This window comes from Microtus ochrogaster, chromosome 2 (assembly GCF_000317375.1).
Source record: "Microtus ochrogaster isolate Prairie Vole_2 chromosome 2, MicOch1.0, whole genome shotgun sequence".
Classification (NCBI taxonomy): domain Eukaryota; kingdom Metazoa; phylum Chordata; class Mammalia; order Rodentia; family Cricetidae; genus Microtus; species Microtus ochrogaster.
Window position 1 is genome coordinate 83,910,699 of NC_022010.1, and position 23,507 is coordinate 83,934,205.

The 23,507-nt window shown below is 34.4% G+C and overlaps 1 protein-coding gene across 3 annotated transcripts in view; it reads left to right on the forward strand.

Moving 5' to 3' along the window:
• Cadm2 (cell adhesion molecule 2) overlaps positions 1 to 20,172 on the forward strand; it is a 923,902-nt gene extending 903,730 nt beyond the window's left edge. For all 3 annotated transcript variants that reach the window (XM_026786947.1, XM_026786960.1, XM_005345233.2), the window contains 2 exons: positions 11,237 to 11,362; positions 12,502 to 20,172. In XM_026786947.1, the coding sequence (XP_026642748.1) occupies positions 11,237 to 11,362; positions 12,502 to 12,620 (245 nt within the window). In that variant the 3' untranslated portion in view covers positions 12,621 to 20,172. The remainder of the gene's footprint in view (positions 1 to 11,236; positions 11,363 to 12,501) is intronic.
• Positions 20,173 to 23,507: the final 3,335 nt, after the last annotated feature.

A 23,507-nucleotide genomic window follows, 5' to 3' on the forward strand; every position in this document is an offset into this window, starting at 1 on the left:
AGATCTGTGGGGTTGCTTTTATAAGGGCACTAATTCCACTAACAAAGCAATAGCCCTCATGAACTAACGACCTACAAAATTTTCCACCTTCTGATGTCATCATAAGAATTGCTTAAAATTTCAACACGAGTTTTAAGAAAAGACAGACATTCATATTCTAGCAGATTCCACATAAACTATTTTTAACCAAACTCTTTTGGGAAAGGCATAGCAGATATGTCCTCATTCACAGGTAGAGAAAGTGAAAGAAATGTCAGATTTAAACTGGAACTTTTATATTACAGTTCCGAGTGATCTTTTGAGATCTTCATTGATTTTTTTTTAAGAGTACTAGTATTTAATTCAGGAAAATTAGACTTGGGTCAGGTGCTTTATCTGCCTTCTCTAAGCAGCCAAAGGCTTTTCCCCTGATCACCTTGATAACCTGCAATGCATTCCTTTCTTTTGCTCTCTTGCCCTTATCACATGGGTAATCTTCTGCAGGTTTTCTCCCTTTCTGGATGAAGGTACTAAAGGAGGCGAGCCATTCTATGAAGGGCTCTTGGCACTAATGGCTGCACTACTCTACAGGTTGAGAGTCCTTGCTGGAGTTGTACAGTTCTTCAAAGTTAAGATATTTCCTCCTTAAAGAAGTCACATTAAAAAAAAAAAAAAAGAAAAGGAATACTTGCTAGAGTTCACCAGAGAAAAAGAGCAGAGAAATGGCAGACATGATGATGGAACATTGGTTTTCTAAAGATACAAATAATATATGATGAAACATGTCTCATTTAAATTTTCATACTCACGGACAAATAGAGTCTACATTTTATTCATGCCCAGAATATTATTGGATCTTTATAAGTGAATGTTAATTAGGTCAATAGTTATGTAATTAAGATAATAACTCATAGGAAAAATGTTAAAAAGTGCCATTCTTAGAAGTGGAAATAGATACCTGAGTATTTAAAATTAGTGTAGGTGGTAATAACATTATTTCTGCATTTCATTAGCATAAAAATATAAACTATAGTATATATAAGTTAATCAGTATGGCATTCTATAATTCAATAAAGTCATCATTATTATAACAATAAATTTATAATAACTGATAAAATCCTTATGGATAGGAAGTCCAATACAGAGAAACGCATACATATGCAAAAGTTTGTGTGTCGAGTGCATCAGACTGTCTTTATGTAAACTTGGTGTGCAGGGAGGCACTACCCAGAAGTGCTGGGCCTTTTCCAATGTGAAGCCTCCTTAAGTGAAGGGCTCTTTTTCCACCCATATATTCTGCCATTGCCACATGGCACCACAGCACTGAGCAATGATTCTGGTCCAATTTGGACTGGGTATTTAAAGTCATGATCCAAAATTAACCTCTTTTCTTTAGAAACTAATGATCTCAGTTATTTTCTAATAGTGATGGAATAATAGCACTGGATGTTTGACACATATTAACTTGATGTGGAAGCAAATGTGTAATAATGACACCTTTAAAATGAGGGCTAGTGTTTCTATTCCTAAGATTTACTTTGCTTAATACTGAAAACCTATTGTGTGATGTAGTCTTAATATAGAACTCATAAATGTAAAGTCGTATATAGTTTTGTTTCACTGGTTTTGTTTTTGAAATAGGCTCTTGCTTTTGTAGCCCAGCTAAACCTCATGCTACAGTTTCTAGCTACTAAAATTATAACATATGGCGTGGCACCTGACTCTCAAATATGCTATATCTGAAAATAAGTGTAAACCACATACACAAAAATTGTTTTCTTATGTTTTCTTCTTTAGAAGTTGATCTCAAGGTCTTCATCAGAAAGCCCAATTGTACCTTAAACTAGAAGATGGCCCTTTTGTAAAAGTTTTATATAGTTCCCTTTAGGGATTTTACAAATGCCATATAATGCCAAATAACAATGTATTCTATCCAATAAAATGTAATGACTCCTTATTTTTGCCATTATTAGCCTCTTTGTGAAGCATTAGTATTTTAAGAAACGGGAACATAGGATTATAAGTTCATAGTAAAATGCAAATTTAATATTAGAGCAAAACTATTATGAACAGTAATTAAGTGAAAAGTCAGATGAGTCATGCTTACTTAACAGTAATTTCTGAATCAGTTTAAATAGAAGAGGTATTATTATGACTTAACATCAGGAAAGGGCAATATTTCAGTGTTCAGTGCACCCTGGTGTATACAACATCAATTGGAACAGAACAAAAAATATTATTCCCCCCACCTCCCGTTCACTTAATTTGCTTGGTTCTTGTAGGTGAAAAGAAGTGTTGAGCTTGCATTACAAATGCATAATACAACCTTTATACTTTTAAAGATGACTTATACTTTTAAAGATGATCATGCTTAACTGTGGGAATTAGAGCCTGGGGATAAGCTCTTGAGCTAAATAATTTTGTTAAAGTTGTCATGGCAGAAGTAATCACTGAGTTTTGAAATTTGCATACAGAGCAGGAATGACAATGTGATATGGAGTAAAGCAACATAAGCAGTGGTCACTGAGGATGGATGCAATACCTCATTGTTTCCAGGTCTTGTTTTCAAAATGAGCAGAATCTGAGCTGTCTTGGAAACTCAAATTAATCATTACTTGTGTACTTTCCAAACACTATTTCATTTTTTTTTTTGATTTTTCGAGACAGGGTTTCTCCGTAGTTTTTTGGTTCCTGTCCTGGAACTAGCTCTTGTAGTTCAGGCCGGCCTCAAACTCACAGAGATCCGCCTGCCTCTGCCTCCCAAGTGCTGGGATTAAAGGCGTGCGCCACCACCGCCCGGCCAAACACTATTTTGTAAACATATTCCACAGTTTATTCATCTTTTTTATCCAGAATTATTATGAGTATATGAGTCAACATCTTATGTGCAATGAACAAAACATACCTGTATAACCTAAGGCCTGGAAGACTTAAAGCTCAACAAGATGTTGTCTTGTTTAATCCTAATTCATCAAAGTTCCATGTGTTGTTTTTAACAACCTCACAATAATAAAGTTATTAGTACTTTCCCCATCTTTCTATTTAGACATTTACCATGGTTCTCAGTAGCCATCCACACACTGTAAGTCAAAGATGTTAAGAGTTTCTTTTTTGAGACAAAAAAAGGAAAGCTATTATTCTACTCGGCATCTTATTCCATCGTTTTTGTAACATAGTTTTAACATTTAGTTGATGTTTATTTTTGAGGTACTTTTATGGTGTTTCATGGCAGTCATGCATTTATCTTGTTAATCTTATGTGATTAGAATTATTCATATTCTAAGGATGAGATTGAAAATCTGGCAAAAGTAGAAAATCACAATTTATCAAAGTACAGAGAGAATCATTGTCACTGGAAAGCTACATCAAAATACGTCCTCGTTACTTGACCCCACAGCTTGGGAATCATCACTGATGAAGTAGCAGAAAGATTGTATGTGCCAGCAGACTTGGTGGGCATCAGTGAAACACTGTATCTCAGCATAATAGGTCATAGAATTTGTGATTGCTTACCTAAGAACTGCACACTATCAAGTCATACAGAATTCTAATATAGACAGGGAAAATGTTCAGAGTCTCCTCTCCTAACTCAGACATTTGATGACACCTAGGATGAGGAGAAATAGGTTTTCTTAATGATATATGATCCCTGGTAAACTGATCACACTTCAGTAGTTATCCCCACATCTAAGAATAAAAAGTCAACACAAGTTGGACTCACTTTGCTATTAAAAATTTAAAAAAAAGACATGGATTTGAGGGAAGATGAGGAGGAAGATCTAGGAAGACTTAGAAGTAGATACAAAGGATCAATATAACTTTTTTGTATGAATTCTCAAAAAAGTATTAGAAACTTGTACAAAGACACACATAGAATATTAAATGGCTTAATAATTAGAATGAATAGTTTCTCTCTCCTTTTGTTAACATTATCATCCATGTACTAAGCTTTTGCTAATCAAAATTTCTCTTGAAAGTTAGTTTTATTTTAAATAATGTTTTATTTTGTTATAAAAATAATAATGTAGCCTAACTTTAGATTTTGTATAAAGACATAAAATTTTAATCTTTAGTGTTTTTTCACACTGAAAATATATAAAATGCAATTAAATTTGTTTGTAAAGTGATGGTAACAATTGACAGATAAATTACATAGTACTAATATGTCCCTAAACCTTTAAGAGAAACTGAGACAAAAATTAATTAGAAATAAAGAGACATTATTTACACTGTATAGAAGAATTTCAACCTGGAAATTATGGCTGACTTGAACAGGGGCTCCAAAATCTTAGGGATTTCAAACAGGTTTTAAAAACCACAAGCAGAGGAAGGAATTGTATTGTCCCTTGTATGTCAAGAATTTATACTGAGTCGGGCGGTGGTGGCGCATGCCTTTAATCCCAGCACTTGGGAGGCAGAGGCAGGTGGATCTCTGTGAGTTCGAGACCTGCCTGGTCTAGAGAGCTAGTTCCAGGACAGGCTCCAAAGCCACAGAGAAACTCTGTCTTGAAACCCCCCCCCCCAAAAAAAAAAAAAGAATTTATGCTGACATAGGTAAGGCATCAAATATCCTGTAATTAGGTGACGGGACTGATTACTATAAGAACTTAGAAAGACCAGATCTCAGAAGGGCCAGGAGGAAAAGACAGCTTCAAAACTTGCTATAATGAGGAGGAAGAGGACCTTCTATGCCGATCTCACAAGGGAACTGATTCACCTTAGTTAAAGACTGGCTTCTGAGCCACAGGAAGTGCTTCACTGCATCTGGGAGGATTCAATGTATCCTGCACAGGACTTGATCCTGTCTGAAGTACAGAAGCATGAAGCCTGGTCACCCACATCTCTCTGACTTATGCTTTAGAGGAGCCTCACACAGCTCTGCCATTTCACATGTTTTTATACATGTGGTAGATTTACAGACTCATATATGTTTATGGTATCATTTATATTGGTTTTAAAGACCTGTGAAACCAAGCAATAATGCCCCAGCCATGATTTTGTAGATAGGGTTTTATAGTTTGTGACTTGCTCACATCACACTGAAATTTCAAATAAATTTACAGTGTGATGTTATCTTTGACATCTTAAATATCAAGAGTTACTAATCCTAAATAACATTGACATAAGTTTCTCTTTAGAACATTTTATCAAGCACCAAAAAATAATAAAAAAGAAAAACACTTTAGCTGAAAGACGTTAAGCTCAAAAGAGTTTAAATGTATTACTTCCATTTTCCTGTCATAGAGAATGACAGCACCACCTGGCAAAGCTTGCTTTCTCCCATGCCCACAGACTAACTGCCAAAAGTCACAAGCTAACACTTGAGAATAAATAATGATCTTTTAAGATAGACGATGCATCTCTTTGAATAATAATGTAAATTTAGCTATCTGTAAAGACCTTCAGAAGGCCACACTTCATCTTTTACTTTTCTGATAGAAGGAGATGAATGGAAGGCTATATATAAGATATTTTGCATATCATTTATGCATCATCCCTCATCCCTGCATTGTTCACATGGTACTTAACTGGTCCTCCATTACTTATTTTAGTTGCTAAGAATAATAATTAAGGAGAGACTTTTAGCTATAACAGATGACAGTGAAATAAAAAGCATATCCAACAACACATAGTGAGTGTCAATTTTTACAAAGCTATTTTTATCACGAGAGATGTAAAGAAGCTCTGCATCTAAACTATCATTAAAACATTAAAAGCACCAAGAACATCTGTATTTATACTCTTGATGAGATGAAAGCTGTAATGTTTTGCATAAATTATAAAGATGATTAAGGTAAAATAATTATTAGTGCTATGGAAGACTTTGCCCAAATATTATAAGGTATCCATAACTGACAAGAAATTAAGCAAAGCTATAAATTCAATGATTAACATTACAAATTTAAACTAAGGTTTCTATGAAAATTTGTAAATACTATACAAAAGAACTGTGAGTTTGATCTCTACAAAGTCCACATGGGATGATTCCCAAGACACAGATTCCTTCACAGCTTTTCTTCCTTATTTGGGGTTCATTTGTACAGAATGGCACCTCTGGGCATAATGAACTTGACAAGATTGCCTAGTTGAGATATGTAACATCTGGGCCAGAGGAACCCAGCAGGTTTACTTGCCCCCAGATTGGTGGCCTGGTGGACTCTGATGCCCACCTGTCTTCTAAGACCAGCCAAAAGTGCAGCTCTCATCTTGCAATACCCCCCCATTTGTTCCCTCTTCCATTTTGCCACCCCGTCAACTTTTTCCCAATGTATAGGTTGGGCACTGGAGCAATCCATGTTCTGGCAGGATAACCGAGATCCCGAGAGGCCCCACTTGTTAAGGGCCACCTTGTAGGTGACCAAGTCTGTTGCCTGGTTCTCTTGTGCCTCTTTGGATTTTCATTTTTGATGTCCTTTGCCGTGGATAATTCATACATTTCTTGGCAGTAAAATGGCCTCTAGTAAAATCAGGATCTCTTTGTTTTTGATCTTTCCTGCTAAGGTGCGGAATCCCCTCTCTATATAGTCCCTAGCTCTATGGACATGAGCTAGGGACAATGCATATAGATGGTTCATGTGCACAGTGATAGCTTTTCCCTTACTGAAGTAACATGCTGAGTTGATGCCAGAAGATCAGTGCTTTGTGCTAAAGTCTCTTGCTGAGAGACTGGACCCACACTGTCTTGTCTAAGGTGACAACTGTGGCTCTGTCATATGTGATTCAAACTTGAAAAATATTGATCCTATCAGTACTCTTCAACGTCTTGTAACAGGACATCCATTAGGTCAGGTTTGATAGATTGAACTGCATCAGTCACTTTCAGGGCTATAGTGGAGAGGCTGCACTGGGTTAAAATACAGCACAGTATTGCCTCGGTTCATGAAATTTTACAGAGTCAGATATAGGACTGTTCCGGAAGTGTCTTATAATGTGTTATCTGTGTGTTAGACACCCACCTTTGTGGGCCCCCTTGGAAGGGCCTCTACAGAGTGCAGGGTGGCTAGGAAAAGTTCCTTCTATTTTAGATCTGTTTTTCTGAGCTAAAGAACTGACGGAAACACAGAAAGGCAGGGGTGACACATAGTAATTACAGTAAGAGTCACGATACAGACTTAAACTAGGGGGTCCAGTGACAATTCACATGGACCCCAAACACCAGCTTTTGGGTTGTATCCTGTTGCAAGGAGAGTGGGGGGTCCTTTGTCCCAGCACCTGGCTATCTTACACCCAAAATAATCACACAGAAATTGTATTCATTAAATTACTGCTTGGCCCATTATCTCTAGCCTCTTATTGGACCACTCTCACATCTTGATTTATCCCATTTCTATTAATCTGTATTCCCACGTGGCAGTGGCCTACCGGGCGCATCTGTCTGTGGCTGCTCCATGGTATCTCTCCCTGACTTTGCTTTCTTCTTAGAATTCAGTTCTATCTTCTTCGCCTACCTAAGTTCTGCCCTATCAGGCCAAGCAGTTTCTTTATTGATTAACCAATAAAAGCAACACATAAACAGAAGGACCTCCTACAAGTATCCAGCATTTCCTAAGTGTCTTATGCAGAAGGCACTATAAAAGACTCACCTCTAAAGGGTACAGATCTAGGTGATATTCTGTAGTTTCCTGTTTTTAGAGGAGGGTTCAGGGAGACTCCGAATTGACAGAAGCAAAGGCAGGAGACCAGCAGGGGCCCTGCAACATCTCTGAGTACATACTCCCATGCAACTATCCATTCCATAAGTTATTGGCCCTGGGGATATGCCACCCTTGTCCTTGGTATCCCTTGGAGTCTTACTGGAACCTACAAAATGTTAAAAGGTATCTTCTTCAGAGAAGATGCATACATTTAAAGTCAATAGAAAGTCTGCATTTGTTAACTGATAAGTTACACAGGGAACTTGACCAAATTGCGCCACCTTGCCATACTTTACTTTAAATGCACAAAACACACATCCTGGTTGAGACACTTTAGTTAGCAGGACACATTAGGGAGAAACAAAATTACAAAATCCAAAAGGCAAAGGTTAGTACATTTAATAACTTTTCTAGATCTTGAAATTATGGACTAAGCCTTTGATGGATCAGGTCGTTGTTCCCATTTTGCCAACTATTGGGGTCTACATGCTGGTTCTAAAACTGGTGCCTCTAACATTACATCAGATGTACTAGTATCTCTAGGTCTACAAGGGCCTGTTACAAAATTTTTCAATAAGTTAACACAGATTACACAAAAATAATATTATACATATGATTCATGCAATTTTAAATAATAATATAGATCATTATGGATATATTCTGTTATGACATAGTATTTCACATTGTTACCCATAAACCTCTGTGTCTTGATGTAAAATTAGACTTGATCGCATAAAAGTTTTAAACGTGCATGTGTTTGAGAAGACCACAAATGAAAGACAATTGAAAGTAAATTATTTTAAAACTATAATACTGTTTATAAAGTGAGCTTCTAAAACAGAAAATCGGGGGCTAAAGGCCTTGCTCGTGTTGACTGCAACTGAGAGTAGTGTCTTCAAGGCTTCAGTTTTGAGCTCACCACAATCAAAGTCAAGCAACTACCCAGATGGCACCTTATAGTTCATTTAAATGAAACCTAGATATTCCCCACTAAAATAAGATGCGTCACCCACTAATATAAGGGATGTAAATGTCTACAAAGTGACATGCAGAAAAAAATGAAAAGTGAAGGATGAGATAAACTTCCAAGGGAAAGAGACCAAAATATAAAAAAAAAAATCTTAAGTTGATGAGTAACATTCCTGAAAGGATTTCAAAGAATGATTGTTAGGTAACTTGTGGATGCAAGATAGAGTACAATAATGCGAGAAGAGCAATTCATGAAGGAAAATTTCAAGAAGGAAATCCTAAAAAAAAAAAAAAAACCAATGAGATACCTTGAAGTTCAAAAGTTCTAACAGAAAAATGCAGAATACAGCTTTGTGAACTTTGACGTAAGGGAAGACAACAAAGAAAGCATCGCGCCTCTTTCTCGTCTTTCTTTTCCTTTTGAGATGCACAAACTTGGCTACAAATATACAGAAACTCAAATCCATATAAAATGCTAAGGGTAGCTGTTATAGCAGATTGACTTTTTATTTTCCTTGTTTTAAAAAGTGATTTTTTTCTAACTCTATGTCTCCCACACTGTGATATACTGTGGCTGGGAATTTTGAGCCCAAGCAAACTTAGTCTCAAAAAAAGAAGTATCTTTAGCTTGTATATATGTCCTTTCAAGCACTTTAATTTATCCTTTTGTGTATACATTTTATTCTGTTTTTCTTTTCATTCCTTAGGTGACATTACTCATGACAATAGATTTCTCGAATTTAATATAACTTATTAGTTCACCTGGGTAGATTATTAAGGGAACCATATATTTTCTGATCTTTTTATTCCTTATTTAAAATGTATCTCATGATTCTGTCCAACATTAGGAAAGCCTAGACAACATTTAGTTCTATGCATTAAAAGCAATACGAAATGTGTGTTGTCAGAAATCTCTGCCTTAGTGTGACCTTCTGATTACCAATATACTTGAAATCTTTGTTTCTTACAAAAAATATGCTATCTCTTCACATGGACAACCTATAATCACATAAAGCTAGTCTTCTCAACTGAAACTCTAAGATATTTAAGTATGCACAGTGTTGTCATGCTGGCTGTGTTATCCAGAGGGGTGGCCGACTAAGACAAGCTATGCATGAATACCCTTTCTGGTCCATGCACAAGAGTGCACAAATACTCTTCTCTTTTCCATGTAGAGCCATGGTATCCCTTCTTAATTAACACTCCTCACACTTGAAAATGAGAGGAAAATGAAAGTTCTTACAAAGCATGACAGAATAGTATCAGAATACACTTTAGCTTTGACGGTGGTGTTTCTTCTTTGCTTTCTACCTGTAAGACTCTCTTCCATGATGGCACTTGCAGTAGGTGCTGGGAAATATGACTTCCATCAGGCGTACACAGCTTTTACATTCCATTTCTTCCTTTCATAGGGTTTAGGAATCTGTAGGTTGTTTGAAGTTTTAAACACAGGTTGTTATATTTGTCTGGATATGATTCTTTGACAGGACACTGGTTCCATTAAATATCACACGTCTTAATCTATTTGTCAGATAGACGTTTCTCCCCTACTCTTAAAGTTTTTATTTATTTATTTTAAAGCATTAGTGCCAGCCAAAAGTTATTTGTTGTTTTTCTCCTACCTCTGGATCCTGCCTCTAAAGTACGAAAAACCACAAGAGGATCTTGGCAAGAAGCCAGCCGTGGAAGGAGAAGCACATGCTTATTTGATCTTTGCCATAAAGCTGAACCTTCAAGCAGTTTCTTACTCAGAGTTTCATTGAGTTTTGTTCCTTGTTGCATGAATTTCATAACTGGCAAGTTTAAACATTTGAGTGCACAAACATCTAGATTTGCTTTTTTTTCTTTTGATCTTTTTATCCTTTACTGGTTGATTTCTTTCCAGCATACCCTATTAAGAGCATAATGTAAAAGGTTCTTGTTAACTTTTTTTTTTCTAGTCACTTTTTCTAAAACCACAAATCCAATGAACACTTAATCCTCACTGGTGATTATTCGCCTTTCGCCATCTGTCAGCATGTGACAGGAGTGTAACCCTGTCACCAAAGCTTAACGCTCTCTTTCATCAGGCACACAGTGTCTTCTCCCAGATCTTTCTTTTCCTTCCTCCTCAGTTTTCTCTGATGAAATTATTTGTTATGACTGTCTGGATTTTGAAAGTTGAGTTCCCCAAAGTTTTATTGTTGGATTTCTTTTAAGACTTCTTTAGAGAAAGTATCAATTTTCAGAGCTTTAAATATTACATGTATCATGAAAAATATCAAATTATTAAACCCCAGATTTTAATCTTATTTTAAAATGGTACATTTGGATTTTCCTCATCTATATAGAAATTGACACATACATATATAGTAATAAATGTGACTATCAAGTAAAAAATATATAACTGAACAAGCTTGTAAGTGTATATTTGATTCATACTGTCTTTTTCCTTAAAATATAAGGTCAATGGTAAACTTATTAATTTGTGCAGTCTTATTTCCCCAGGTGATTCAACAACAGTATTTGTTGATGGGATGATTGAAATAATATACAGTAATACAACTTCATTTTAATAGAAATATGCTATTTCAAAATGACTCATTCTAGTTCTAGATGTGTGTTTAAGGAGAAAGCAACAGACTGTCTAAACAGTGTTCCATGCTCTCTTCTAGATCCTAATTCTCTGGCTGGCCAGAACGGCCCTGATCACGCTCTCATAGGAGGAATAGTGGCTGTAGTTGTGTTTGTCACGCTGTGTTCCATTTTTCTGCTTGGCCGATATCTGGCAAGACATAAAGGTGAGTAATCGTAAAAGAAGGCTCTCTTAGCATTGACTTAAAAAGGCTTGGAAACTAATATTTTTCTGAAATCTATAGCCACATATGTTTATGACATGAGTGGAGGCAAGAATACAGAAAGAAGGAGGGATTTGGAGACATAAATCCTAAATCATTTCAGTGAAGTGATGATAATTGATATTTCAAATAGTTTAAAATTAATCTTATTAACATTAATTGTATTACTGGTAAATGCTGTGCTACCTTTAACAGTAGAAAATCAATCAATTTAAACATTTCCTTAAACAAGACCATCAGACATTTGTAGTCAGATTTCAGTGATAGAGAAAACTACGCATTTTATGTTCTTCCCCCTGAACCAGTGGCTCACTATGGAAACTCTGGCCATTGTCTAAATGTTATTTCACTAAACCAATCTAATTCTGAGTTAAAAAAAAAAAAACTGAACAAAACTTGAAAGAAAGTAGTAAATTTGTAGAGATAAAATTTAACTCCTAAATATTTGGTTAAAAATTTTGTTTATAAGTGTATGGGAATATATGTAGCCTTATTAGTAGGAAAATTGTGTTTAGTATGAAGTATTCTAATTAAAATGTTATACATTTTATTTTTATTTGTATAATCGTCCAATCTAAACTTTATTGACATAGTTCAGTATGATTTTTCATGCCCAGGAGTATTTGGGCAATTCAAAACAGTTTTTGTTATTTTTCTGAGCTTTTTTGTTTGTTTGTTTCGTTTTGTTATTTTTCAACTTTTGAGTTTTTATGTTTATTTTTAATTTGTATGTTTTGGTAGCTCAGTTCTGAATAAACAAAAAATTAATGTAAACATTTAAGATGACCATCGACTGCATACATCTTAGTAAGTGGTACTGATTGTTTTAGCTGAGCTTCCTTTACGGTTTTATCAATCATTAAGAATTCAAAATCAAATACTAATCATTGAAGACTCCCTCTTGCCTTTAAATAACTGCAGTTTTGCTTGAAACACTTCTCTTAAGAAATGAGAAAAAGAAACAGGATAGAGGTTTAGAAGTTGAAATTGTGCGGCTTTTTTACTTGTAAGTAAATATATCTTCGATGCCGGTTTTTTATTAGACCTCCGGAACTAACATCATTTTCTTTCCATTCCCACAGGAACATATCTAACAAACGAAGCTAAAGGAGCTGAAGATGCACCAGATGCCGACACGGCCATTATCAATGCTGAAGGCAGCCAAGTCAACGCTGAAGAGAAAAAAGAGTATTTCATTTAAAATTCGGGCCACATGCTCTGAGTTTTCCCTACCAGGCTGACTGCTGGAGAAAACTGGCAAACCATCTTCCAGAAACCATTCCAAGCACCCTCTACTACTTTTATTAACACCTATACTGTACTGTTCTCAGTAGCCAGTGTAAACCAACAATCAGCAGTTGAAAGCATCATCTTTTAATTACTGTACCATCCATAATGCAGGACATTTCTTATTGCCTAAATTTTACACCATTGCTCTTTTAACATACAGTGCTTGAATATACAGCCTTAACAATGTTAATCATCTCGCTGGATCATGATATTGAGTTGTTTTTATACACTGAAGAAATGTATGCAGAGCCCCACCCCTACATTTGTTTTCCTTTAAGTCATAGAATTTATTGAACAGTTTTCACAAGCCACAGGATTAGGTAATGGCCTAACGTGCTTATGTTTAATCAAAGATTAGAGGTTTACAAACTATGTTTTCTACTTGTCTATCTTCAAAGATAACATGTTGTGGAAACATATGCCCTAGAAAACACAAAATGAAGACAGTGTAGTGTAGTTTCTGGAATGTTTGAGATTATACTGGTAATACTGTATCAAGTTGCTACTTTAAAATTTAGTGTTTGATACAGGCACCATGTGTATGGATTATAATCATGACATGACACCTTATATTATTATATAGATCCTACCATTAGGTTATTGTAGCTTCATTTACCAATAAATTATTACGAACATTTAACTGCTTTGGGAATCATAAAGATTTCATTCATTTCTCTATTTGATTTTATAATTTATTTGCTCCATAAGAATTCACCTGCCTAAACAAAACTGAAATAGGGCACAATTTTGAGACATTTTAGTATCTGTATATAGTGCATATAATAAATCCAATTAAACATTATTTGATACATATTTAACTTTTTTGGCTGTAGGTTATTCTGTCATAAGTACGCATTTTCTAATGTCCATTATATCCCTTTAGATATTACTTAAACTGATATTATAAGTAGATAACATATATTAGTATTTTTGTCTGTATGTCCTAGCACTGTCAACAACAAATTTTTCTAGTTCTTGTTAATTTTTATTTGTTATACAATGGAAGCACAATGTTACAAGGAAAGGTAATTTTAAGCTAACAACCAGTGCACAGCCTCAGGTTTTAAATCACAACCACAGTTGAATAATAACCTAAAAACAAACTCTTAGTTTGATAAAAAAAAAAAAATAAAACTTACACATTTTAATTTGGCAGTTTAATGGCTGCTTAACTATGTTGATTTGCCAAAAAGGAAGTATTTAGGATATGTTTTCTGTATAAATGAACTAATTCTTTATATTAAATTCCTGTCTATGCATTCTGTGAGGTACAAACTTATGAAACAGTGAGTGATAGAAAATCCCTGCCATGCTCTTAACTCCAAGGTGAAAGTCTCTTTCTCTGGATTATTTTGAAATTTTGGTGTATTGAACTATTATGAAATTCTGTAATCTTAAATATGACACGGAGTCAATATAAAGTCTTATTTCTTTGGGTGAAATATAATATTGCTAGAATAGTTTTCATTATATTTATTAGCAGCTAAAGAATAAAATCCAGTTAGATTAAAAAATTACTTTCCCATTTACAAACATTGCACCTTTAAGAAGAAAACAAATATTACAATATGGTAGCTGTACTTGTGATGTCTGCCAGCGTGATGACCTAGAGTTTTAACAATACCTTGGAATTTATTTGGAGGGAACCAGAATGACTGGATACAACATCCTGTGTTAATATCTAATAGAAGACAAGGGTGCTGTATGTTAGATTATTTATCAGAAAAGTATCAAACTTTCAAGGAAAATGTTAGAAAATCCAAGATTTTTTTTTAATTGTGTAGCATTTATCTTGTTGATTTATTACAAAAGAAAAAGGACGATGTCAGTCAAGCAGCACTTTTTCAAAATATACAGAACATAAATAATATGATGTGGTTGAGTGTTAACATAATAAATCATATACAGTATGACATTTTAAGGAAATAAGTCTGCATTGATGTGATTGCATGCTTGTTTTTACAGTTCACTCCATACCATCTGTGGAAAAATGCAATAATATGTTAATATAGTATGGTAGTTTGAGAGAATCAGGTAGGTGCCTCTAGACACATTGAAACTAGAATAGGTCTATAAACTGCTCATATCTTTCAATGCATAATCTTTAGAAAGACTCCACACAGCAAAATTCATCCTGTTAGTACAAAATGGAAAGGTTCTTATTGCTAAGTACGTTGTATAACTGCATCATCAATTACTATTTAAAGCCTAATTTCAGGATACATTTGCAAAATTGCTACTCTTCATCGCTGCTGCATTTACATCCTCTTCATCTGTATTCTACTTGGCTCCAACTGCTAAAATCGTTATTATTTATAGCACTGTAAAATTAGAATGTTTGCCTTTTAAGACATTTGACTCTTTTAACCCTTCCAAGAAATATACCCATTAGAATTTGTAAAAAGAAAACCACTGGCAGATAAAATTTCTGGGATCTTTTCAAATGGTTTTCCATTAAATATAGCTAGTTTCGATTCAATATCATTTCCTGTCCTGGAAAAAAAGTGATGGAGTTATACTTTTCTATATTGAAATGTTATTTGCTTTTCACTAAAGGAAATAAGTTACAAGAATTCTGGGCATTCCCCATTCCGGCAAATAAAATATTGAGATAGGATTTCTAAATTGGACTCATGTCAGTTGAGAAGCCTGAAATATGCACAGTTGCATGCACATGGAGCCACTTTCTGTCTCTGTTAAGGGAGTTCAGTAGGTAGCAGACATGGTAGAAGAACTGTGTGCACATATGCCTCAAAGACTCAGAGCATCATTCGTTAAGAAAGAAGTTCCTCTCTGCCAGAAATGTTTACAGTGTACATTGATTTTCCTCCATCAGAAATACCGAACCAACATTCTTCTTGTCTTCTTTTCCTTTTTCAATGTCCTGGGAAGAATGGTGACCAAAACTGCGGGGGAGGGGAGGGAGGGGAAGGAAAAGTTTCTGGCTGCAATAGTAAAGACAAAATACCCCATTGGAAGATTGATGTGTGTGTGTGTGCGGGTGTGTGCGAGCGCATGTGAATGCATGTGTTTGTGTGTACATGCATGTGTGTGCGTGTGTTTGTGTGTGAGTGTATGAATGTATGTGTGTGTATTCAAGAGAAGAGATATTAAAACAAACACAGAGAAAGAGATTCCAACTTCTTTTCTTTTACCAGAAATTACAAGAAGCAATTTAAGAAACCTCATATTGGGATTTAATCTAGAAACTGGATGATTTCATTAAAGATGTTTAGTCTTTCATAGAAACTCTACAATTAAACCAACAAATAGAGAAAGAAAAGCAACCTTCCTGATTTTGGCAAAGAAGCTAACACCTCATTTATTTTGTTTGTTTTTTGTTGCTGTTGTTGTTCGTTTTTTGTAAAAAAAAAAATATAAATATTCAATTAAAAAGACAGGTTCACTTGTAATTATGTACTCATGACTGTAGCAGCATTGAAATTCCATATAGGCACATGTACAGCAGCTGTTTGACAGTAATGGCTCTTCCATGTAACATAGCAGTTATTGTGTGATTTAGTGCCACTTATAGCAAAGTGTTACCAGTGGGCACATTGAAAATGCTTTTCCTTCTGCTCCTTTTGGACATAAAATTTTAAAAAAATAAAAATATAAAGTCCCAGTTTTCCAATTGTGGAAACAAAAAACAAGAATCTTCCTTTTGTACTACAACCTTTTCATGGTATTTTAGTCCCAGAAACCTTTTGGAAATGCCCAATTTTATTTCCTTTAGCAAATGGTAATCTACAATGAATACAAAAAAAGAAATGAAATGATTAATCAGTGATCGCAATGGAAGTAAGTAAAAACCCTAAAGAAAATTCTTGATGAGTAATGCTTGTTGTTAAGTGGCACAAAGTACACACTAAAAACTATGCAAAATATAGGTAACTACAGTGTATGTACATGTAAGTATCTTGTACTAGCTGTGTATGGATGTCGGAAACCCATGTAATTATAATATGCATTTTGAATTCTGGGAAAGAGGAAATCTTAGTGTAGATAATATAATTTGTTTTGAAATACACATTGGCAATATTGAAATATACTCAGTGCAATATCTGTAATTCTATTGCTGGATACTTAAGGCAAAGGGATTTAAAAGACTTTAAATAAGATCCAAGAGTTTTCTAATTCACCTCTAAAGTATTAAAGCACTAACAGCAGCAAGTTATATTTTTTCCTACATAATTATTGAGTTAACAAAGGAAATTTGTTTGCTTTAGTGTTTGACATTAATGCAAAGAATGAAATGACATGGATTTTAATCTTTAATTCATTTCTAATCGAATTTGACATTCTTGAGCTTTCTTTGAAATGTATGTGCTTTCATAGATTGAAGTACTTTGTTTATTAGCACAAATTTATTCAAAGAACATAGGATATATTTAGAAGTTAAAGTCACTATATTTTAATGGGGAAATTCTCTCTTTAATACTCTCCTTTGTTCCTTATCACAACCCAAACAAGCCCTTTGCACTTCTTTATACCCTTCCAAAGGCAGTGGATTGAGAGTAGCACGATAATAAAGAGAGTTAAAGGGGACAGTCTATATGAATGGGTTCTAAAATCATCAGCATTTTTGTGTATTAAGATTACTACTGAATGCAATAGTTATTGGATATAGCTGGTAATTTCTCTGCCATGCATACTTAACAATAATTCTTCTACCTCTCGCTTTTAACATGGGCTATGATACTTCAATATAAATAGAGGAAGTAAATATTTACAAGATATCCCAGGAAGAATCATTTTGGGACTCTCAGAACAATGCACTCCCCACTCCCTGGGAAATCTCAAAAGCCAACTTCTTGTAGTGTATTCTATGGTGTATGGATATGTGTTTGTTTAACTTCTCTATCATTAAGTTAATATAAGTAAAATATGAAAACTTGGTGAGGACAGTTCTTTCCATGCCTAGCTACTATTTTGCTGTTATGTAATTGTAACTTTTTAAAAGTGATTTGATGGCAACAATCTGCAATCCAATATGATATTTGATTTTATTTTTAAAGTGCAACAATTTATTGAAATTCAATGCTGTGTTTTAAGTATAAATCGTGTATATGATTTAATTTCCAGAGAAGTGTTCTCTATATAAACAAAAAATATTTTAAAACTGCCTCTTTATGAACAAATAACCCCAAATAATTAAAAATATTGCCTCAAAAGCCCACTCACTTTTCCTGCCTAGGCATGACATGAACTTTTCAATGGTGTAATTTAAATATGTTAAAATAAAATGCCATTTTATGAGCGTATTTTCCTTTAGGAAAAATAGATTACATAAATTTATGAAATTATGATGGTGAAACTATAAATTCGCTTGAAGTTAAAGTAAGATGTTTCTATGTTATGTGGTTATGTTATGAATAATGTTTGGTTTACTCTTTACCATCTTTTCCATATATATGTATATATACATATATATGTATATATATGTGAAATGTGTGATTATTTTGGAGAAAATGGGCCCAAATGTGAAAAAGATGTAAAGAAAACACTATATCCCCTTGGAAATATGCTGTATATTTCAAAGATGTTAAGTTAAAAGACAAGTGACCATTGCAGGGGCACAATAAAATTCTACCAGGGCTCAGCACTTAAGCACTTTTTCCACATCCAGGGTCAAAGCAGTAGCGATTCCTACATGGACTTTTAAGTGCAGCATGAAATGCAGCATTACACGAACACACAGTACTGTCAAACCTCAAATGCTTTCTTTCTTTAGATGCTTTCCCTTGTACATGATCCCAGTAGACACGTTTTTATATTTGCTGATAGTGAGTCATGCGCAATAAATATAATGGTTGAAAGCAGTAGTCACTAATCGGTTAAGGACAAGTACAAAATGTAAACAGAGCTGTTATATTTCTCCTCTTTGCTTTTCTCTGTGGTTCTGGTGTGTTGACTGAATCTCATAAATAGGACAGAAAGCAATCTAGACTTTTTCAAAGCTAGTAATATTGCTCCTTATAAATATGTAACATTTTGATCTTTTTACAAACTTATTTCTCTGTACTCACTGTACGTGGTGTAGATTCAATGATGCAATTGAGTAGTGACCCAAGGATTTCTGTGTTTGGAATGACATCTCTTTTCTTCATTTTGAGTTCTTATCAATATTTGTGAATTGGTTGTTTAGCTTTTCATTCTACCATAAATATTCCTTAAAGAAAGCTCCATTCTTATCATAAATATTTCGGTGTCAACAACTTTGCAACAAGTTTACCATATTAAAAAAATTTAAAGACTTATCTCTGAAAACAGTGTCCAGAAATGCAGATGTTCCCAGAAATGTAGCTTCAAAGCTTCTATGTATATGACATGAAAACCATATCTTTTGGAAGGGTATACTTATGACAGCATTACAATATATTCTGCGCTGTAAAGAAGATCCACCAAAATGAAACATATCACACAGAAAACAAACACAGTTATTGAATCTACTCTAATCATAAACATTTTCACAAAACAAAATGCATATTGTAATATTAAGTACATGACACTTGCATGTTGATATGCCTATATACTTACAAAGTATTCAATGTGTACTGAGTGGCGCTTCAAATATGTCATGTACAACTCTTATAAACATGCCTACAGGGTTCCCATTTACACTCCATCCTTTCAGTAACGTCTCCTCAGAAAAACTTGTCTGATAAATATGGAAAAAAATAAAATTTGAATTTTAGTTATCTGTTGGACATTACTGAACTGTTTCTTCTTTTAGTGCATTTTAGTCTTGAAAGCAGACATTGAGAAAACAAACTCTCTTCTCCCCAGTGAAAGGTGACAAGAGATGTGGAACATACTCTGTTATGCTAAATACATTATTTTGAATACTTTTATTGATTGCATATCATATCCATTCATTTTTAAGTTTCCTCAATGACATGCAACTTGTAAATTTCTAAAGGGAACTTTCTTTCAAAAAATGAGAGCTACTTAAAAATAAGTGTTATCTTACTGATATAGCATTTAATCATTACTCCTTGAAATGTATGAACCTTGTAATATGCTGGCTAAGGGTTAAAAAAGTGTCACTGGCATAAAGAATTTTGCTTGAGATTGCCAACATTCAAAATTTTGTAAAGGTAATTTTACATCCACTTATTTGTGTTTATTAATGTTGATTAGGAACAGAAACAAAAATATATAAAACAATTTCTTTTTAATTTCACACTCTAACCAATATATTTCAACTACCTAAGATAATGCAATTAACCTTATATACATCCTAAGCTTATAACAATAAGAATTTGAGATAAGCTTTTAAATTTATGGAAGATTTTCTTTGTGTCTTTGGAAGTTCACTTACCATGAGGTATTTTGTAGTCTACTTTAAATAACAGATTTTGTTATACAGGGTAAGCCAAAGGCTGTACAAGAATTAGTGCCATTGGGTCTGATATTTGTGTTGGACCATGAAATATTCCATTAAAATTTGTCTGTAAATACAAGGCAAGATTTTGTATCTGTTTATTTTAATTAAATGACATGTCATATTATTCTTATTTATATTTTTTCCAGCAAAAGAAGGCATGAAATATATGAAAATTTGAAACTTTCTTAAAGATCATATACCATATATCTGAAAGACAATAAGGCGATTTACAAGGAAATATTTATAAAAGTAATTTTTAGTGATGCCTAGCATAACTATCCATGTAAGCTCCACACCCATAAGGCATATGATATCCAAGTTTCCCAACTGGATAAACTTGTCATAATGGCAAATTTATTCTTAAAGTTTTCATAGAATTATGAATTCAAATTTTCAAACTAGTAATTTACAATACAGTTCACAAAGAATATTTGTCAATTCACATTTTCTTAGTTCCATAATGGTTTTGGTACATGAGAAGCTTTGCTATATGACAAATTCAAAGAAAATGTTAATGTATATAAGAAGATGCACGTTGAAACAAAAACATTCTAGGAATAGTTACATTCTAAAAAGTATTTTAAACATATTGATTGGTAAAGTTTTAGATATTTACATGGCCCTAGTTTTTGGAAACTGAAGGAAGTTAAAGGGAAAAACAATTCTACACTTGCATTTAAATACCATTCAATGCTACTTTAGGCTGCATATTATTTAATCGAAAAATTACCTAAGAACACTTCCTATAGGTCAAATTAGTCTACACCATGAACTACACCAAAAAGCCAAACACAATACTTTATGCTTTGACCTTCAAAACTCACTAATGCAATAAGTTTATCCTCCCAAACAATACTTATTTTTTACATTTTTGTTATTATTATGTTGGAGGTAAAAAATAGATGAATCCAGTAGTTTAAAAAACAGTACATTTTAAACAATTTTTAAAGTTGAAGAAAACTAAAAACAAAAACATAAACTCATCTTCCAAACACTGTGTATAATCTTAAACACACTTAATATTTTCCTGTTTGTTTTTTAAGCTTAATTTTTGTTGAAGTATTCATTTCTTTTTTTATTTTTTTTCATTTATTTATTAAAGATTTCTGCCTCCTCCCGCCACCGCCTCCCATTTCCCTCCACCTCCCCCGATCAAGTCCCCTCCCTCGTCAGCTCCAATCGTCAAAGAGCTATCAGGGATCCCTGCCCTGTGGGAATTCCAAGGACCACCCACCTCCATCCAGGTCTAGTAAGGTGAGCATCCAACTGCCTAGGCTCCCACAAAGCCAGTACATGCAGTAGGATCAAAAACCCATTGCCATTGTTCTTGAGTTCTCAGTAGTCCTCCTTGTCCACTTTTTAAATAGATCATGTGCATAAGGCTTTATTTGGTAATAGACTATGAACTTTATTCATCTTCTAAGGAGTGTTCATCACACCAATCAGATTAAAGATATTATTGAAAGTCGGAAAACACATATCCTGAATATAACTACCAAAATTTCAAATTGTTTTATTTGTATTCATATAAATCTTCACACATGAGGCCCATATCTCAAACCGATGAAAGACTTCAGAAATACAATGTTGTCTTATGGAGTGGTGCATACCTCTTTTAAAGACTGAGAACAGGGAGTCTAGACATTAACTCCAGCCCAGTCAGCACACTGAAGCCAGGCTCAAAGGAAGTGGAAAAGAAGAGGAAAGAAATGGAGGAAAGCAAGAGGTAAGACCAAGCATTGCCATGACAATCAGAGGTGGCACACAGTAGTAAATGCTCCAGGTGCTGTTAACTCTATGAAAAGACAAGACCAGGTATTGTGGAACTCAGAGGTGACACACAATAGTAAATGCTCCAGGCTCTGTGGACTCTATGAAACATTGCTGATGACATGATGCTGAAATTCAAGAATCACTCTAAGACCTATGAAACATAACTAATGAACTTGATAGGTGAAGAATTTATGCCTTTTTAGCTGCAAATTGAGAGATGAATCTTGTCTTAATATGTTTAGAAATAAAAAGAGGATTAGAAAACATATAAAGCTAAGTTGTACTTATTTGGTAATTTTGCCAAAAAAAATAGGAATACATTTCAGCATGTTTCTATGTGAAATTTGACCTACAATGTCAGAGATCCTGCATGCCCGTATCCACAAGACTAGGGTGTAGCCATCCAAAGACTTCATGCTGTACTAAGCAAGCAAAGAACTGAATGTTTGTTTCTAAATGTATCCTTCTCCATCAAAGCTTAAAACTTTCAATTATGTAGCTTGTGTTGTAAAAAATCTCTAATCTCTTCTCTCAAGGTATGTCTAGTTCCTAAATACTAACTAACACAGAAATTGTTCCGCGGACTATTTATTTTCTCTAGAGAAAGAGAAAGAAGCTGTTTTAGATCCTATCTTATTTGTAGGTTTCCTTGCTAAACTAATGGAGGAAAAGAACGTAGACATTACTATACATGAAACTAAAACACACTCATGTCTGATCAGAAACTCCGGGCTGAGACTCCTCCTTAGTTTTTCATCAAACATCAAGTCCCCAGCTCTGGAAACATTTTTTTTTTTTTTTGATCTCCCTCTACCTGGCTGCCATCTTGATCAGTGCACTGGGTACTGATTTCCAACTCCCTCAAATATCTACTGCTTTCCAAGTGACAAATTAGAAATATAATTTTCCCATTAGGAGATTATTTTGAAAAGATTCTTGAAGTTAACATTTCACCTTCCAAAAGAGCAAACTTCAGTTAAAGGTCAAAAGGCTATTTGGTGGGAATTGGAGGGTTAGATATGAAACCAGCTGTTCGAGTGCACTGCTTCTGGACTGTGTAACTTGTACTACTAGAAGCACACAAATGCTTTGTCTCCTCCCCACTGTTGTTTATATAGAATATTCTTAGCAGCACCCATCAGACATGGGATTAATCTGTATTGCAGGAATTTGAGAGTGACAAGTTTTAAAACTTTTATGATTCTGCGGGGAACTCTCCTTACTAATGAATGATTAAAATACCATCGTGATACACTTTCAAAAAAACTGTGGATTAGATAAAGGGGCATTTGGAGAGAAGGATAATTAAAGTGATAACAGATTGACTGAGCTTAGAAAAGCTTTAGATAATGTTAAGTTAAAATCTTCAGGAGGGCTCTTTGTGTTTATGACCTTGAGACAGGGTATCACTAAGTTGCCCAGGATAGTCTTGAACTCATTATCTAAGGCTTCAGCTTCAAATACCTGTAAATATAAAGCTGCCCTGGTAGGCCCTTCTGAAGGTTTAGTTTTAACTGTAGAAATATCATTAACTGCCGGGCAGTGGTGGAGCACGCCTTTAATCCCAGCACTCGGGAGGCAGAGGCAGGCGGATCTCTGTGAGTTCGAGACCAGCCTGGTCTACAGAGCTAGTTC